Source organism: Equus caballus, chromosome 16 (genome assembly GCF_041296265.1).
Source record: "Equus caballus isolate H_3958 breed thoroughbred chromosome 16, TB-T2T, whole genome shotgun sequence".
NCBI lineage: Eukaryota > Metazoa > Chordata > Mammalia > Perissodactyla > Equidae > Equus > Equus caballus.
In genome coordinates this window covers 17007287-17024979 of record NC_091699.1, presented here as the reverse complement: position 1 = coordinate 17024979, position 17693 = coordinate 17007287, and the positions used below count along the sequence as shown (strand labels likewise).

The 17693-nt window shown below is 39.9% G+C and overlaps 1 protein-coding gene across 13 annotated transcripts in view; it reads left to right on the top strand.

The window, feature by feature from the left end:
- The window catches only part of ATG7 (autophagy related 7), a 350453-nt gene that overhangs the window by 172506 nt on the left and 160254 nt on the right, over positions 1–17693 (top strand). For 10 of the 13 annotated variants that reach the window (XM_070237251.1, XM_070237250.1, XM_070237252.1 and 7 more), the window contains exon 17: positions 10821–10901. The exons of the other annotated variants lie outside the window; for them this stretch is intronic. In XM_070237251.1, coding sequence (XP_070093352.1) covers positions 10821–10901 — 81 coding nt within the window. The remainder of the gene's footprint in view (positions 1–10820; positions 10902–17693) is intronic. 13 annotated transcript variants of the gene reach the window in all.

The window sequence follows — 17693 nt, the reverse complement described above, 5'->3', positions numbered from 1 at the left end:
ACCCACTGCCGTGCTGGGGACAGCCTGAGAGGGAGGGAGCGTAAAGGCCTTGTGCTGATGGTTTTTGCATCTTTTCTGCCATGCTCTTACTCCTCCTGGTGAGGGGAGTGGGTCCTGTCTTATAAGGCCTTGGTGGCCAAACGCAGATACCACCAAGTGCCTCCTTGTGTTTGACATAGGGATTTCAACTCAAGCTGCTTTTGCCCTTTTTGGGCCTGGGGTGATGAGAGGTAAGGGGGCCAAGAAACCACAGGGAATCAGATTTCTTCCAGGTTCAGTCATTCCCAGTTTGGTTTTTAAATATTTGAAGGTTAGCAAAGATACACATATCGTAGAGCTGGTTTATACATAAATTTTTTTTTCTAGAAGGCTACACAGGAAGCTGATGCTGGTGATTATTTTGAGGAAGAAGGATTGGGGGCAATAGAGGCTTGTACTTTGTATTTTGTACGTTTCCTTTCTGGTACAAAAAGGAAACTGCTTTGAAAGCGTTCATCAAGATTATAAACCGTTTTTTAAAAATCACCTTTTTTTGAGGTATAATTTATATACAGCAAAATGCACCCATTTTAAGTGTGCATTTAATGTCTTGACAAGTGTATACACTCGGATCTAACCACCGCCCCCACAAACTGGATATGGAACATTCCCAATCACCCCCAAATTTCTCTTGTACCTGTTCCTCGGTAATATCCCTACCTTCAGCCCCAGGCAACCACTGACCAAATTTCTATATGAATCATTTTTATTTTTTCTTTATTCATTTCTGTATTAAGAGGGAAGAAACTTAATGTAAATTTTAAAAATAAATAAAGTGTATAGGGAAGCAGGCAAGATTTGGCCCCTGTAAAGAATCCCTCTTACTAGCCACAAAGCTAGGTGGAGGAGCATGTGTGTATGTGTATGTATATATTCAGAGGCTGTTTAAAAGGAAGTTAAATAGTTAAATATTTTATTTTCAAAAAATAAGAAAATGAGGGGCCGGCCCTGTGGTGCAGCGGTTAAGTTCACACGTTCCGCTTCAGCGGCCTGGGGTTTGCTGGTTTGGATCCAGGGTGCGGACCTATGCAACACTTGTCAGGACATGCTGTGGCAGGCATCCCACATATAAAGTGGTGGAGGATGGGCACGGATGTTAGCTCAGAGCCAGTCTTCCTCAGCAAAAAGAGGAGGATGGGCAGCAGATGTTAGCTCAGGGCTAATCTTTCTCAAAAAAAAAAACAAAAAAGAAGATGGGAGTAAATATGCTGTGGGAGTACCGGTTATTTTTTTGTTTGCTCTTTTGTTTTCTGTCATGTGCTTTGTGTTTTTATTATAGGTAGTGTTAAATTTTTTTAAACAGCTGGTTAATACCTACCCTCCTATAAGGAAAGATTGACAGCAAATATTAGTAATAGAATAAGAGTTCTATAAGGAAAGATTGACAGCAAATATTAGTAATAGAATAAGAGTTTAGAGTAAGCTGTGTGCAATCCCAAGAGGTAGAGAATTTACCTTGAGCAGTGTCAAGAGGCCTTAGTTCCTGTGTGGATGGAGAAATAACTTTGATATCACTTTAGAGAGCCTTTTCATTTAAATGTTAATTTAGATGTGGGCTGAATTAGGTTGGTGTGGTGGTACTATTTTTAGACAATGTGGAAAGAATGAGAGGCTTGCAATTCTACCATCTGTCTTCTGACATCGAAGAAATGCTGTTGAGTTGGTATAGAGCCAACCACGGGAAGGTGTAAATGGTTAGTCACGGAAAGCGTCTTGTTTCCCCGCGCTTGCCTGATGAGAATCATCTGGGGCTTATATTAACCATACAGATTCTCAGGCTTTACCCCAGACCTTTTGAATCAAGTTCCAGGGGATTCTTCTGATCAGGCAAGGTTAGAAAAACACTGAATGAGCATATTGCTTCACATACTTTGCAAACTTCTAAGTAGGAAGGTGATGGTGAATTTTTCTCCACCCAAGCAAGGGACAAATCCTTAGAACTTTCTTGATTGTGAATTGGGGTTTGGAATCCCTGAATTGGTGTGAATATATTTATTAGGATTTTGTGTACAGTACCTGGATTTTAGATTACTCTTGGATTTCTGTACATGTCTAAGAAACGTGCTAAAATTTTAAGTGGCAACCTCTACTCTTTAAATTTTATGCATTTCTTGTAAGATTGAGGGAATTTAGAGCATATTGTAGCAGCTCAGTGCATTTGTTGTAATACTGAGGATTTAAAGCATTGTTGATGGGGAAGGGCTTCAAATTGCCTGGAAAATGTGAATAGTGGTAAGTTGGAGTTTTTCTTGTGGTTTATTTGGGACGTGTTTTCTCTGTAGAGTTCAGATATGAGTAATTTCATAGGCTTTGGGATGTTTGTGTTTTTCTCATTCATTCATTTCATAATGAACAATATTGGGTATCTCTTGTGAGCAAATCACTGTGTTATGGGCAAATGCAAATAGTTCAGCCTGTGTCTTGCCCTCTAAAAGCAAAAGAGATAAAAAATGATTTTTTTAGGTATAGTCATGTGCTGCATAACAACCTTTGGGTCATTAGTGGACCACATATATGATGTTGGACCCATAATATTATAATGGAGCTGAAAAATTCCTATCACCTAGTGATGTCATAGCCATTGTAACGTCCTAGTGCAACGTATTACTCAGTGTTTGTGGTGATGCTGGTGTAACCAAACCTGTGCTGCCAGCCACATAAAAGTGTAGCACATACAATTATGTACAGTACATACTACTTGATAATGATCAAAAACAACTATATTACTGGTTTATGTGTTTACTATACTATACTTTTTGTCATTATTTTATTTATTTTATTTTTCTGCTTTTTTTCCTCCCCAAATTCCCCCCAGAACATAGTTGTATATTTTAGTTGTGGGTCCTTCTAGTTGTTGCATGTGGGACTCTGCCTCAGCATGGCCTGATGAGCGGTGCTGTGTCTGCACCCAGGATCCGAACTGGTGAAACCCTGGACCGCTAAAGCAGAGTGCACAAACTTAACCACTCGGCCACGGGGCCGGCCCCATTTGTCATTATTTTAGATTGTACTCTTTCTAAAGAGTACATCTTTAAAAAAAAATCTTTACTGTAAAACAGTATACTGTGTTATGCTGGCAGCAGTCTCATACATCTCGTGTATATTGCATCTCTTAATTGCATCATTTTCTCTTGTGCTTCATTTAATCTCATGCTGTTCTGTTCATCATGGCCCCTAAGCACACGAAATCCACTGCTAATGTTGCCAGTAAGAGGCTACATCGAGTGATTGACCTGGAAACAAAATTAAAAGTGATTAAGGACTACAAAGGTAGAAAATCAGTGATGGTTATTACTCGCCAGTCAGGCATGTCCCATTCCTCTATAGCTACCATCTTGAAGAACAAGAACAAAGTTACAGAAGCTGTTGAAGGATCTGCTTCATGAAGGCAACGAGACTAACATAAATTCTAGAAGGGCGTATATCAGACGTGGAGAAACTTCAAATGACCTGGATTGAAGACCAGACACAGAAGGGTACCCCTCTCAGCCCCATGACTGTCAGGGCCAAAGCAAAAAGTTTGTGACGTTGAAAGAAGAGGGTGGAGCCGACTACAATGTTGAATTTACTGCCAGCTCTGGGTGGTTTAAGTGATTCGAGAATCGTTATTCGTACTAAGGTGAAAGTGGGTGGTGAGTCTGTGAGTGCTGATGTGAAGGCAGCTGGAGAATCTTTGGAAACTCTAGGTAAGCTGACTGTGGAGGGAAATTACTGCCAGAGCAAATATGTGATATGAATGAAACTCCCTATTCTGGAAACAGATTCCTGAAAGACTTTCATCCACAAGGAGGCCAAGTCACTGCCAGGCCTCAAGGCTTTTAAGGATGGGATAACAGTCTTGCTTGGGGGCAATGTTGCAGGCTACAAATTGAAACCCGTTTTCATCTGGCACAGTGAGAACCGCGGGGCCTTCAAGCAGATCAGTAAGCACACACTGCCAGTGCACTACAAGAGCAATAAGAAGTCATCGATGACCTGCTCCTCTTCCAAGATGCCCTTCTCAATTGCTCTGCCAGCGAAATGGAGAAGTATTGTTTGGAGAATAGCATAGCTTTTTAGATTTTACTTATTGTTGATAATGCTCCTGAACATCCTCCTTTTACTGGTGATCTTCATCCCAGGATCAAAGTGATATTTCTCCCTCTAAACACCACCTTTGATCCAACCAATGGATGAAGGAGTTATAGCAGCTTTTAAGGCCTACTACCTGATGAGAACCTTTGCCTAGACTATTGCTGCGACGTAGGAAGACACTCATGCAATTGTGGAAGGATTACAACATCTTTGACTGCATCAGGAACCTTGCCTGGGCTTGGGGTGATGTTGCCAAGAAGTATAGGAATGGCATCTGGAAGAAGACACTCAAGAGGTTTATCCATGACTTCAAAGGATTTGCCAAGGATATGGAGGTTGCAAAAATCAACAGGGCTGTGGTCGAGAAGGCAAACAACTTCAACCTGAGTATGGATGAGGATGACATTGAGGAACTCCTAGAGCTGATTCCTGAGGAATTGACTAATGAGTTGTTGCAACTGGAACAGGAACACATAGCTGAACAAGAGGCAAGAGAAGAGGAAACTGCAGGAGAAGAAAAAGAATACCCAAGAAAATTCACAGTGAAGGATTTAGCAGAAGCTTTTGCACACCTCAACAAACTCCTTAAAAAGTTTGGGGGGGAGGGCTGGCCCAGTGGCGTAGTGGTTAAGTGCGCACATTCCGCTTCAGTGGCCCAGGGTTTACTGGTTCGGATCCCAGGTGCAGACGTGGAACCACTTGGCAAGCCATGCTGTGGTAGGCGTCCCACATATAAAGTAGAGGAAGATGGGCACTGATATTAGCTCAGGGCCAGTCTTCCTCGGCAAAAAGAGGATTGGTGGCAGATGTTAGCTCAGGGCTAATCTTCCTCAAAAAAAAAAAAGTTTGAGGGGCCAGCCTGGTGGCACAGCAGTTAAGTTCACATATTCTGATTCAGTGGCCTGGGGTTCACCAGTTCGGATCCCAGGTGTGGACCTATGCACTGCTTGTCAAGCCATGCTGTGGCAGGCATTCCCACATATAAAGTAGAGGAAGATGGGCACAGATGTTGGCTCAGGGCCAATCTTCCTCAGCCAAAAAAAAATAATAATAAAAGGAGGATTGGTGGCAGATGTTAGCTCAGGGCTAATTTTCCTCAAAAAAAGGAAAAAAGTTTGAAAACATGGACCCTAACAGCAAAAACTTTTCACTAATAGAGAGGAATGTTCTTGGTGCATTGTCTGCTTACAAGCAAATCTGTGATGGAAAAAAAGAAGCCAAGCAAACCACCATGGACATATTTTTGAAAAGAGCAACACCTCCCCAAGAGCCTCAGGCAGGTCCTTCAGAAGTTATTCTGGAAGAAGGTGTTGTTATCATAGGAGATGACAGCTCATACATGTTATTGCCTGTGAAGACTTTTCAGTGGAACAAGATGTGGAGGTGGAAGACAGTGATATTGATAATCCTGACCCTGTGTAGGTCTAGGACCCTGTGTTTGTATCTTAGTCTTTAACAAAAATTTTTTTTGTGGGGAGGAAGATTGGCCCTGAACTAACATCTGGTGCCAATCTTCCTCTTTTTGCTTGAGGAAGACTGTTGTTGAGCTAACATCTGTACCAGTCTTCCTCTACTTTGTATGTGGGACACCACCACAGTGTGGCTTGATGAGCGATGTATAGGTCTGCTCCTGGGATCTGAACCTGTGAACCCTGGGCTGCCAAAGTGGAGTGTGTGGACTTAACCACTACACCACTGGGCCAACCCAGCAAAAAATTTTTTAAAGTAAAATAAATTTTAAAATAGAAAAAAGCTTATAAAATAAGGATATAAAGCAAGAAATATTTTTGTACAACATTTGTGTTTTAAGCTAAGCATTATTACAAAAGAGTCAAAAAGTTAAAAAAATTTAAAAGTTTATAAAGTAAAAAAGTTACAGTGAGCTAAGGTTAATTTATTATTGAAGAAATAAAAATATTTTTTATAAATTTAGTGTAGCCTAAGTGTACAATGTTTATAAAGTCTACAGTAATGTACAGTAACGTCTTAGGCCCTCACATTCACTCACCACTCACTCACTGACTCACCCAGAGCAACTTCCAGAACTGCAAGCTCCACTCATGGTAAATGCCCTCTATAGGTGTACTGTGTTGTTGTTTTCTTAATCTTTTATACTGTATTTTTACTGTACCTTTTCTATGTTTAGATACACAAATACCATTGTATTACAGTTGCCTGTAGTATTCAGTACAGTAACATGCTGTACAGATTTGTAGCTTGGGAGCGAAAGGCCATATCACAAAGCCTAGGTGTGTAGACTATACCATCTAGGTCTGTGTAAGTACACTCTGATGTTCACACATCTACGAAATCACCTAATGACATAGATTTCAGAATGTATCCCCATCAACAAGTAACACATGACTATAATTATAGCACACAAGCTGATCCTAAAATTCATATGGAAATTCAAAGGACCCAGAATAGCCAAAATAATGTTGAAAAAAGAACAAAATTCGAAGACTCACACTTCCCAGTTTCAAATCTTACTATAAGGCTACCGTAACCAAGATAGTGTAGTACTGTTGTAAGGATAGACATTTAGATCAACAGAATAGAATTGAGATTCTGGAAACGAACCCTCACTTTTATGGTCATTTGATGATAGTTCAGTGGGGGAAGAATCTTTTCAACAAAACTTGGGGGCAACTGGATTTCCACATGCGAAAGAATGAATTTGGGCCCTTAGCTCATACTATTTAGAAAGATCAACTCAAAATGGATCATAGACCTAAATGTAAGAGATAAAACTAGGAGAAAACATAATGACTCTTCATGACCTTGGGTTAGACAATGGTTTCTTATGTATCACACCCAAAGACCAAGCAACAAAAGAGAAATTTAGTAAATAGTACTTCATGAAAATAAAAGTTTTTGCTTCAAAGGACACCATCAAGAAAGTGAAAAGACAACCCACAGAATGGGAGGAAATATTTGCGAGTTATATCTTATCAGAAACTTGTATCCAGAATAATTCTTACAATTAAACAATAAAAAGAAAAATAACCCAGTTTAAAATTTGGCAAAGAATCTAAATAGACATGTCCCAAAGGAGATGTATGAATGGTCACTGAAGCACATGGAAAAATGGTTGAGATTATTAGTCATTAGAGAAATGGAAATCAAAACTACAGTGAGATACTACTTCATATTCACTAGGATGGTTATAATCAAAAAGAGACAGGGGCCAGCCCAGTGGCCGAGTGGTTAAGTTCACCCTCTCTACTGCAGCGGCCCAGGGTTTTGCCAGTTCGGATCCTGGGCATGGACATGGCACCACTCAGCAAGCCACGCTGAGACAACATCCCACATGCCACAACTAGAAGGACCCGCAACTAAAAATACACAACTATGTACCAGGGGGCTTTGGGGAGAAAAAGGACAAATAAAATCTTTAAAAAAAAAAGAGAGAGACAATAGCAAGTGTTGACAAGAAGGTGGGGAAATTGCAAACCTCATACCTTGCTGGCGGGAATGTAAGATGATGCGGTCATTTTGGAAAACAGTTTGGCAGTTCCCCAAAATGTTAAACATATAGTTCCCATGTGACTCATTAATTCCGCTCTACATGTATACCCAAAATAAATGTCCATCCACTGATGAATAAACAAAATGTGGTATATCTCTATAATGGACTATTATTTAGCAATAGAAAGGAATGAAGTATAGATACATTATACAATAGGATGAAAACATTATGCTAAGTGAAGGAAGACAGCCTTGTATGATTCCACTTATAGGAAATATGCAAAAAAAGCAAATAAGTAGAAATGGAAAGTAGATTACTGTTGCCAGGGTCTAGATAAAGTGGAGAATGGGGAATAATTGCTTATGGGTTCTGGGTTGCTTTTTGGGGTGATGAAAATGTCCTGAAATTAGATATTGGTGATGGTTGCAGAACTTCATGAATGTACTAAAAGCCACTGAATTGTATACTTTAAAAAGATGAATTTTATGATACATGAATTATATTTCAATAAAACTGTTATTTTTTAAAAAATAACTATTACGCAAGGTATTTTGGTCATAAATACCAAAAAGAAGAATTTCAGATAATGGAGACATTATGACTAAATTGAGTGGTAGGTGGGTTGAGGATTTATGAAAGGGATGTGTTTGAGCTAAGTGGCTTTTAAAGAAGATGAAGATTTGGATATGTAGCTGTTTCCAAAAGGAAGAGTCGAGAGTCACAGAATTCAGCCTGAGCCAAGCTCAGGAATGTGGGAAAGTCTTTGGAAGGGAAGTTGCAGTGAAAAGATTCAACCCAAGACATAATTGGAAAGGCACGATGGGCCCAGATCAGGGAGGACAGTGAATGCCAGCATAAGGAATCCTCTGCTCTGTTTGGTCAGCTCTAGGAAGTTGATAAAAAGTGACACACCTCAGAGCTGTGTATTAGAAAAATAAATCAACGGCAGAGTGTTGTGTTAAATGGAAGAGGGAGAGCCCGCCTGTGGAGATGCCCGTGAGGAGTCTGTGGCAATTGGTTTCAGAAGAAGGGTTTCCTCTTTTAAATTACCTAAAACTGGAATTACTTTGGTTGTGTCTGGACCTTCTGATACCAACTTGGTGAATTTGCAAGTCTCACGCACGGGTGTTATTCTACTTCATTTCCTGGGAAAATGAATCACATTTCCTGGTAAAGAGCTGTCCAGGGGTGCTGAACAATAGGATGTGGGTCCCTGCTCGGCCAATCTGTTCACTTCGGCTCATTTTCTTCTCCTGTTGCTCACCACCTGGGTTTTTTGTTTTTATTTTCTCTCTTTTCTTCCTTCCTTCTCCTTTTTCTCTCTTCCTTTCTGCTCCTAACTTCATTTTCTGTCCTCCTTCCCTTCAGCTTTACCTCCCCACCTCCAGTCATGAGACACTTTAGCAGAGATAATTACCAATAGTTCTTTGTACGACATAAAGAGAGCTTGATATTAGCTGTATGAGAGAAAAGACAGTGAAGAAACCTTTTCATTGAGGGTATATGGGGACATTGACATACAGGCTGTATCAATGAACATTTTTAGTGGAAAATATGCTAAATATGACAAAATTTTTTCTAGGTAAATTTAATATAAAAGTAGTTGAGGTATGAGGAGGCTCACTATGAAAATTGTTTCAGGCCTATAATTTCCAGATCTCACCAGGAGCTCAACATTCCCATTCGTGACCTGCCGTTAAAGTCTTTTCTGCCACCTTCCTGTCTCCTGTGTAGGTGTCCTGGGTAGCCAATTTGTGACCCTGACTGTGCCTCAAGTCCTGTGTTATGAGTGGTCACCACATTCCTGAGATACAGGGAACTAAAAGATTGTCACATTTTCAGAGGTGCACAATGAGGCCATCTAACTTATCCCAACTATCTAATTTATCATTTCTACCAAACATTCTTTTGATCTTGGATTAATTTGAAATCTCATAACATATAGATGGGGACATTTAAAAGATTGCTAGAGGCATTTCCTTCAAGGTTAGATTTTTCCAGCAGTAAGTGTGCACATGCTATTAGGCTGTTACTTGCAGTGTGGATATAAGGATGGAGTTATCCAAACTCAGAAGGAAGCCTTTTCTTTCAAGAGTCTATCAGGTTTTGTCAGTTTTGTTTTGGGGGGAGTGTTAGTAGAGTGGCTAAAGGCAGCAAGGGTGGGTGGGTTGGTTCTTTTGCCCTATTTAAGTGAGACTGTAAAATTTGTGTTGAGATGTAATATTGAAGACAAAAGCTGTGATATCTTGAAGAAAGGGAAGAGGGGAGGGGGAAGGGAAAGAGGGAGGGAGGGAGCCCAGGGCTGGCCAGGTTTGAAGTCAGAAGTTCTGCTTTTAAATCTTCACTCTGTCACTTGGTTTTTCTGAGCCAAGTTGCTTCACCTTTCTGAGCCTGAGTTTTGTCACCATAAAATGGGGTAGTTGGTAAGATAAATAAATTAACTCATGAGAAGATTCATGTTGTCTGGCTTATTATAAATGTCAAGTCCTGTGGAGACTTGAGATTTCATCATTCATATTTTTAGTAATAATATTTTAACGATATATACAATAGTTTAAAACTCCTCTTTTAGTGTAAGTGTAGTTCTAGAGGTATAATGCTCTGAATAAATTACTTAAATCCTAGTTTGTGAAACCTGGTTATAGCAGAAACTCTGTAAATGAAAATCAGTTGTAGTCTAGAAGTTTATGCTCAGGGTGGCACTGTTTCCCCATAAATTTGGTGATGTTTTCTGTTTTATCCCAATCTGTTCCAAGTCAAGCAAATAACTGGACATGTATTTAGGACCATCTCTGCCTTCTGTAGTCCTCAGGCCTTCTTACCTTGTGAAGTCCCATCCAATATCATGTCCGAGAAATGCACACTTATCCCACATTCACTATAACTTACATATGAGAGTTGAGTCATAATAAACTTGTTGACCTATTATATTTTTGAAGATATTTATTAAAACAATACTTTAGATTTTACAGCTTTCTTTTCGTATTTTGGGATCAGTTTGTTTTCAGGTCTCAAATATGGGAAAAGCTTGTAGGCCCTGGGTCCTGATGGAAAAAAGGACCCAATATAGTTCTTCTCCACACTGATTATAGTACAAGGGGAAATATCCATGTTGATCTTCATTTTCGCCAGTCGTCTGTGTCAAGACTACCGTATTGTCGGAAACTACACATGCATTTCAGAGGTGTGGTCATCCAGGCTTGATGTGAATTATTTGTTTTGTTTTGTTTGTTTTTAGATCCGAGGATTTCTGTCACGGTTTGATAATGTCCTTCCTGTCAGCCTGGCATTTGACAAATGTACAGCTTGTTCTTCCAAAGTAAGTCATTCTGTGTTTGAGGAACTTATTTTTAAAAAATGAGCCTGTCAGCCTTCCCAGCAAGAGGCTTTAAGACCAGCTAAGGGCTTTTTTGTAGGCAGGGATTGGGGTCTAAAAAATCAGAAAAGATTTTCCTGTTTTCATTTGTCTGTATTCATTCTCACAGAGAAAACAGCCTGAGAAGATTTGCTTTATAGTGTACAGAGAGAGACTGAATTAGAGATGCTCCTCTGTATCAGTATTTGCATCACAGTAATTTTGGCTTGAACTTGAACTTTACTGGTCTTTGCTCTTCCCCAGAGGGTTCCTCCTCCGGATGGACCGTCGTAGAGCAATTTTTAAGTGTTACTCAGAGAATGGGGCATACCAGGCAGTCCTGGCGGTGTGTCTTTTGGAGATCTACATAATGTCAAAGAAAACGTAAAGAGAGATTATGGGCCTGGATGAGGAGCCAATACAAGGGCTCAGTTCAGCTTTGATCTTTCCAGAGGCTCTAAAAATAGACCTGGTATGTCCTCCATTGTAATGGGAAACGGCTGATGTATCTCAAAACTACAGTGATGGCATCTCATTTTTTAATAGGCTTTGAGACAGTCTGAGTTATTTTTACACGTATACTGTGTGTTACAGCTAATTTCCTATTGGATGCCTCTCTAAGCCTTTCACTGCCCCGTGATTTAACCTGGGCTTTAAAAACGCAGGATTCTTGATAAAACTTTCATGTTGGGGTGTTATGCAAAATAGTGTTAGGTTCATTAATCCCAAACTGTGGCTTCTCAGCTATAATTTGGGACTTCTTTGCTGTGTAACCTACATCTGGCAGTATGGAAGGGATTGAATTCTAGGGAAATTCTCTCCACTCTGAGTTGACAAGCTTTCTTTGAAAACTTGGATCATCTTAGGAGAAGCACAGTTTTGACCAGTTTCTCTAAAAAGTAACTTAGATTTGGCAAATGATATTGATAAATTCGGTTAATTTTAGGTGCTCAAAAATTTAGAGTAATTTTCTTTTTCCTTTAGTAGTAAACTAAGCTCCTGTTATATCATTATGCATCCCAAGTGCCTACTTTGAGATGGAAAGCTTACCATTTTTCAGTAGTTACCCATGAGCTCATTCTCTCTGTAGTTTCTTTAAGGTGTCTTACATCTGCTCAAGTCAGGGCCTCAAGAAGGACTGTGTGCACTTTTGTCTTCAGAAATGCAAGTTTTAGGATTATCTGCTCTTTAGTGGAGCCCATTTTTTTTCTTTGAATGGCTGAGCTAATTGGTCTCAAAATAGCTTGGCAGTATTAATTTTCATATTGAAATCATTTGGCGCAGGTGCCAGAAGTTTTTCTGTGCTTTATGTAGATTGACTAGTCAGTGAAATAAAGATAACTGCGTTCTCTAAGTGAAATGCAAACACTCATTCTGTCTTATTCTAGTTCTAATTAAATTAGCCATTGAGATGCTGTTTATAAAAGAATCTCAAGCATACCAGCTAACTGAGGTCCCTTACATTCTTTAAAAGAGAATAGCTTTGCATTTTTCTTTCACACTTGTTGTAAGCATTATATTAAATGTAGGTATCACTTTTTTGTTGGCAAAATTATTTCCTCTTGGTGGTCATTCTGAGAGTCCTGCTTTACATAAACATGCTGGACGATTTAATACAAACTGACTTGGATTTTCACAGCTGTGCTATTCCCATAGCGATCACTTTTCATGTGGTCTGGGTATTAAATTTCTTTTGTGCTGAAAAGGTTGCTTCATTGGTGCACGTATTTCCTTACAGTAGAAACACAGCATTTACTTACTTGGCTAACTTCTTTATTCGCTTAGGAGAATGTCATTCTCTATTATCTGCAAACCCAACATTAAAACTTTGAAATGACAAATCCAATTACATTTTCGTCTCTGTGTATGTGAATTTTTCTTAACGCATACTTAGCGTAATATTTTTTATACTGAGTCATATCATAGTTGTTATTGTTTCAAAAAGATTCTTTGAGGCTAAAAATGACTTTTAGAAAATTCTCCTTTGACATTCATGAAGTAATTTTTTCCTTTGGTAGTTTTCAGTATTTTTGCTTTTTTTCCGTAGGACCAAGGCCATCCTTGTGTCTTGATTTAACCACAAATACAGACAGAAAGACTGGGGAGGTGGATAATTCTTACTCTGCTGAGTAAGAATGCTCTTGTTCATCAGCTTACATATATATAAGCATGGACCTTCTCTAAGGCCTGAGGTGGTGAAGAATACAGTTCTCTGCTTCTTTGGCAGAGAAGGCCGAATCCTCTACACATCCATCATTTCTTACCCTGTTTGATTTTAGCCTGGCATAGAGCCAGGTGCATTGTTCCGTTGTACAGAGAAAATATTGAACAATCTGGAGGGGGGGTGGTGAGGAGTCGCTTTCATTCCAGTTTCTGTTTATTGCCTCGCAGGACTTCCCAAAGTGACTGTTTCTGCCACTGGAATTTCAAAAACCCTTATTTGAAGTTATATGAGTTGTTTTTGAGTACTAAAAACAAATTTAGAGCCAACTAGAGTTTTCTGGAGTTGCTACCAGAGGGAAAAGTATAATTTTGAAACCAGTATTCTTGAAAGAATTTCTCATAATGCATTGAGTTAGTGGGTTATTATTAGCCTTTCACCTAAATATTTTTGAAGAAGTTAGGGTATTTTTTTTGGTAACTTTCTATTTTGATATAATTTTAAACTTACAGAAAAGTTGCAAGAATAGTACAAGGAACTCCTGTATACCCTTTACCCAGATTCACCAATTGTTTGCGTTTTGCCCCATTTGTGTGCGTACTCTCCCCTACCATCCTCCCTGCTTCCTCCTCGCCCTTCTCTTTTTCTTGAAACAGAGTAAGTTGGAGACGTTGTGGTCCTTTACAACTGAATACTTCAATGTCTGTTTCCTAAGAACAATACTATTTTCTAATCCATAGTCTATTTTTCAAATGTGGTTGTTTGTACCAGGAATGTTCCATATATAGGTTTCTTCTCTCAGACCAGGATCCAATTCAGGATCAAGCATTGCATTGAGTTGTCATGTCTCTTTGGCTTCCCTCAATCTGGAAAACTTCCTTAGCCTTTCTTTGTCTTACTTAACTTCAACATTTTGATATTTTGCCGGCTATTTTGTAGAATTTCCCTAGATTTGGATTTGTGTAATGTTTCCTTATGATTCGATTCAGGTTATGAATTTTTGGCAGGAATGCCAAAGAAGTAATATTGTATCCTCCTGTTAGGAGGCACATGGTGTATCTTATCCCCTTTGGTGATGTTAATTTCCCCCCTCCATATTTGTAACTGCTTTCCCCAACAGTGAGAAACCTGGCTCCCATTATCCTGGACATTTTTACTCGCTTGCTCAAGTCTAGAATACACAGAAAGCAGTTTCAAAATTGCCAGCCCACACTACTGCGGAAAGTAAGCCTACTAACTAAAGTTTGATATTTGTGCATGATTCTTTTTTTCTAGGTAAAATTTACATACAGTGAAATGCATCAATCCTAAGAGAACAATTCTATAAGTTTTGACAAATGTATACACCCACGTAGCCTACATTTCAATCAAGATACAGAACGTTTCCATTACCCCAGAAAGTTCCCCTGTACCCCTTTCCAGTCAACGTTGGGGAAGGTGCCAGTCTGTTGAGTATCGTGACCATCCTCTTTCCCTATTAGGAGTAAAGTTGGCACCTTCCGGTGTTTTGTGCAACAATAGCCTTGTTTCTGGGACCCAGAAGTTGACCAAAACTTCTCTCGGATCTGCAAAGTCAGGAGCAGGGCTGTGCCTGAGGAGGCTGTATGCAGAGTAGTCTTGCTCTCATTGCACAATTCTGTCACCCACAACCATTGCAATGTTGGAGGAGCAGCCTGTTATGAAGAAGCAGGCCCCAGACTTGGTTTTCAGACCATCTGGGACCTGCCTACTGCACAGATATAGCAAGATATGCCCAGAAACCTGATCTTGAGATTTTAATGAGCGATTAGCAATCCTAATAATATGCTTGTTCTGGTGTTTACTATGAGATGGGCTCTTCTGTGGATGGATTATGATTAAACTTCCCAAAGTGACTTGTTAGGAGCTTTTTGTGTGCGTCTGTGTATGTGAGTCATGAGGAGTGATAGGGAGAGGGTAGTGTAGGAAGAATATCTGTCAGCTGGTATCATCATATGGTAAATTATACTTTCTTTAGCCTTTGTCATAGCCAATCTGTCCGTTTATCTTTTGATATTATATAATCCTACCTTCTCTCATATTTCTTTGTTACTAAAGAATCATGAAGTACCCAAATTTAACTCAGCTATTTAAACTTTCTTTAAAAAAAAAACCTCTGTCCCAAAGCAGCCTGTCACTTAAGAGTTCTGCAGATGCACCAGTTAGAGGATAGAAAGGCAACTCATAGATTTGGGAGGAAAGATTAAAGTCTTACTGTATGACTCTTAGCAGGCTTCCACTTATTCAACTGACATTTGAATCCGTGCTGTGTGCCAGAGATACAAAGATGATTAAAAGAGCCCCTGCCTTTAAGGAACACTATCTAGAGGCTGAGACAGACCTATAAACCGATAATGATCTCCCTTATATTGTGATGTGCCCTGCAGTCAAGGTATATCCTTTGTTACGGTATCCTACTACCAAGCAATTTTGTAAATGGGGAAACCAGGGAGGGTCTTGCAGACAGTGACTTCTGAGTTGATGTTAAAGGACAAGTAGGACTTTCTAGAAACATGGGAGAGAGGACAAGAGGAAGGCATTCTAGGCCAGGGAATAGCCTATATATATAATAGCCAGAGGCAAGAAGACATGGCATATTTACGAAGTTGTTCAGTAAAGCAGTTGTCCGGGAGCCTAGGGCACCTAATTCCTTGCAAATTGTCATCTTGTCTTTGTGAGTGCCATTTTAGTTTCGGCTGTTCTTTGAGCTGGAATCTGCTGTACTTTTCTAACACTTGAAGCTGCTGTTTTGAGTTTTACAATTCCGTATAAAACTCTTCCTCACCTAGCACCAGGCATAGGGGGTTTCCTAGCCTGAGGAATCCAGCAGCTGCAGCAGGGTGGTGCGGAGGCCAGGAAGTCGGGGGATTTCCAGGGTCCTGGCTCTACATCCCTTGCTGGCTGGCTGAGTGACCATGATCAAGGTGCTCCCCTCTCTGTCCGCCTCCATTTCGTCTTCTGTTAAATGAGTCAGTTAGATGAGATAACCTCTGACTCTCTATTGACACTCAGAGTTACTAGCTTTTATATTTCCTTTACTTAATTTATTTTATTCTTTATCCCACAAGCAATGCATTTTAATTGAAGTAAAATTAGAAAATATATTTAAGGATGTAGAAGATAGCCATATTCTAACCACTCAGATCACTGTTTGCTGTCGATCTCAATCCTTCTTGACTTAAAAAAAAAATCTATAGGTATATGTAGATAAGTTTTCTCTTAACATTACTATTTTAAATTTAAAATTAGCTTTAGCGAGAGAGATTTATGGTGCTGCATCAAGGATACTCCCTGCTCCTCTGATTTGATAGGGTTTTAAATCTCAGTCATTTACAAGGACTGGCCAGAACCCAATCGGAAGAACTCACCAAAGCTTCTGCCAGGAATTTTTGCATACAGCTTCTCAGTGGCAAATATTACTCAAAACTGGGCTGCAGCCAGGTTTTCCTTCTCCTTTCCGAAAGGGACATAAATCTTTGATTTGGAAAATGATGAGTAACCCCAGGTTCCCTTTTCCTATCTCATTTACCCATTGAGGCCTCAAGTCTGTTTTAGTGTGTGATAGATTCCATATGTATGATTGTGTGATATAGTCTGTGTCCCACATCTTGTCCTTAGCAACTAGTGTTTCCTCAGTCTCCAGACCTGCTTGGTTCCCAAAAGGAGACGGAACATCCAGCCAGAGCCAGTGTGGAGTCTTTCGCTGCAAGCCCTGACCTCAAAGCTCTTGGCTCTTCACCTCCTTGAAAGACCTTGGACATTTCTCCCTTTGCTTCAATTTCCTCATCCATAGAGTGGGGAAAATATTTTCTGTTTCCCAGGGAAATTGCAATGTCTGACGTGTATTCAGTTCCTTGTGACCAAGTACCAAGGCCTTTGCCCACTCCTGGGACTGATGTTGACATCAGAAATAAGAAGAAAACACAGACCTCTGTGATGACATTAGGTCTCCTGGCGTGTGTGGAACCCTTTCTGGGCTCACTGTTCGTAAGCAGGTACAATGAAAGACCTGATTGGAAATGGAGGCTGCCCTGACTTTGAGAGGCTGCAGAATCTTCCATTGTGGTTCATGACAACTACTGCCAGAACCTTTCCCGAGATTCCAGAGAACTCAGCCTTTTTCCTTGCTTCTGACCTGTCATGGTCTGAGACCACCTAATCAGTTAGTTAAAGCTTATGCTGCTTACTCCTTTCCCTGTCACCTGAAGTCACATAGACATGCCTAGCCTGCCTAAAGACATTTTTTTCCTTACATCTAGACCAGAAAGTTTAGGACTGTGTTCTCCTTAGATGATTCCACTGGTTGCCTGGCCCAAGGATAGTCGTCAGGTTATTGAAGATCTGGGTTTCTTTTAATTTGGAATTAATCTCATTCACTTTTAGCCTTCCCTCTAAGCCCAACCCTTGACATAGTGGTTCTTAAATTTTTTGTGTCACAGACCTTGTTTGGCCTGATGAAAGCCATAAACTGCTCCCCTGAAAAAATGCAACTGAAATGAAAAAATCCACACACTGTTTTGCAGAGTTTCAGTGGCTTCATGAAGTCCTTGAAACATGCCTGTGAATCCTTGTAAAGC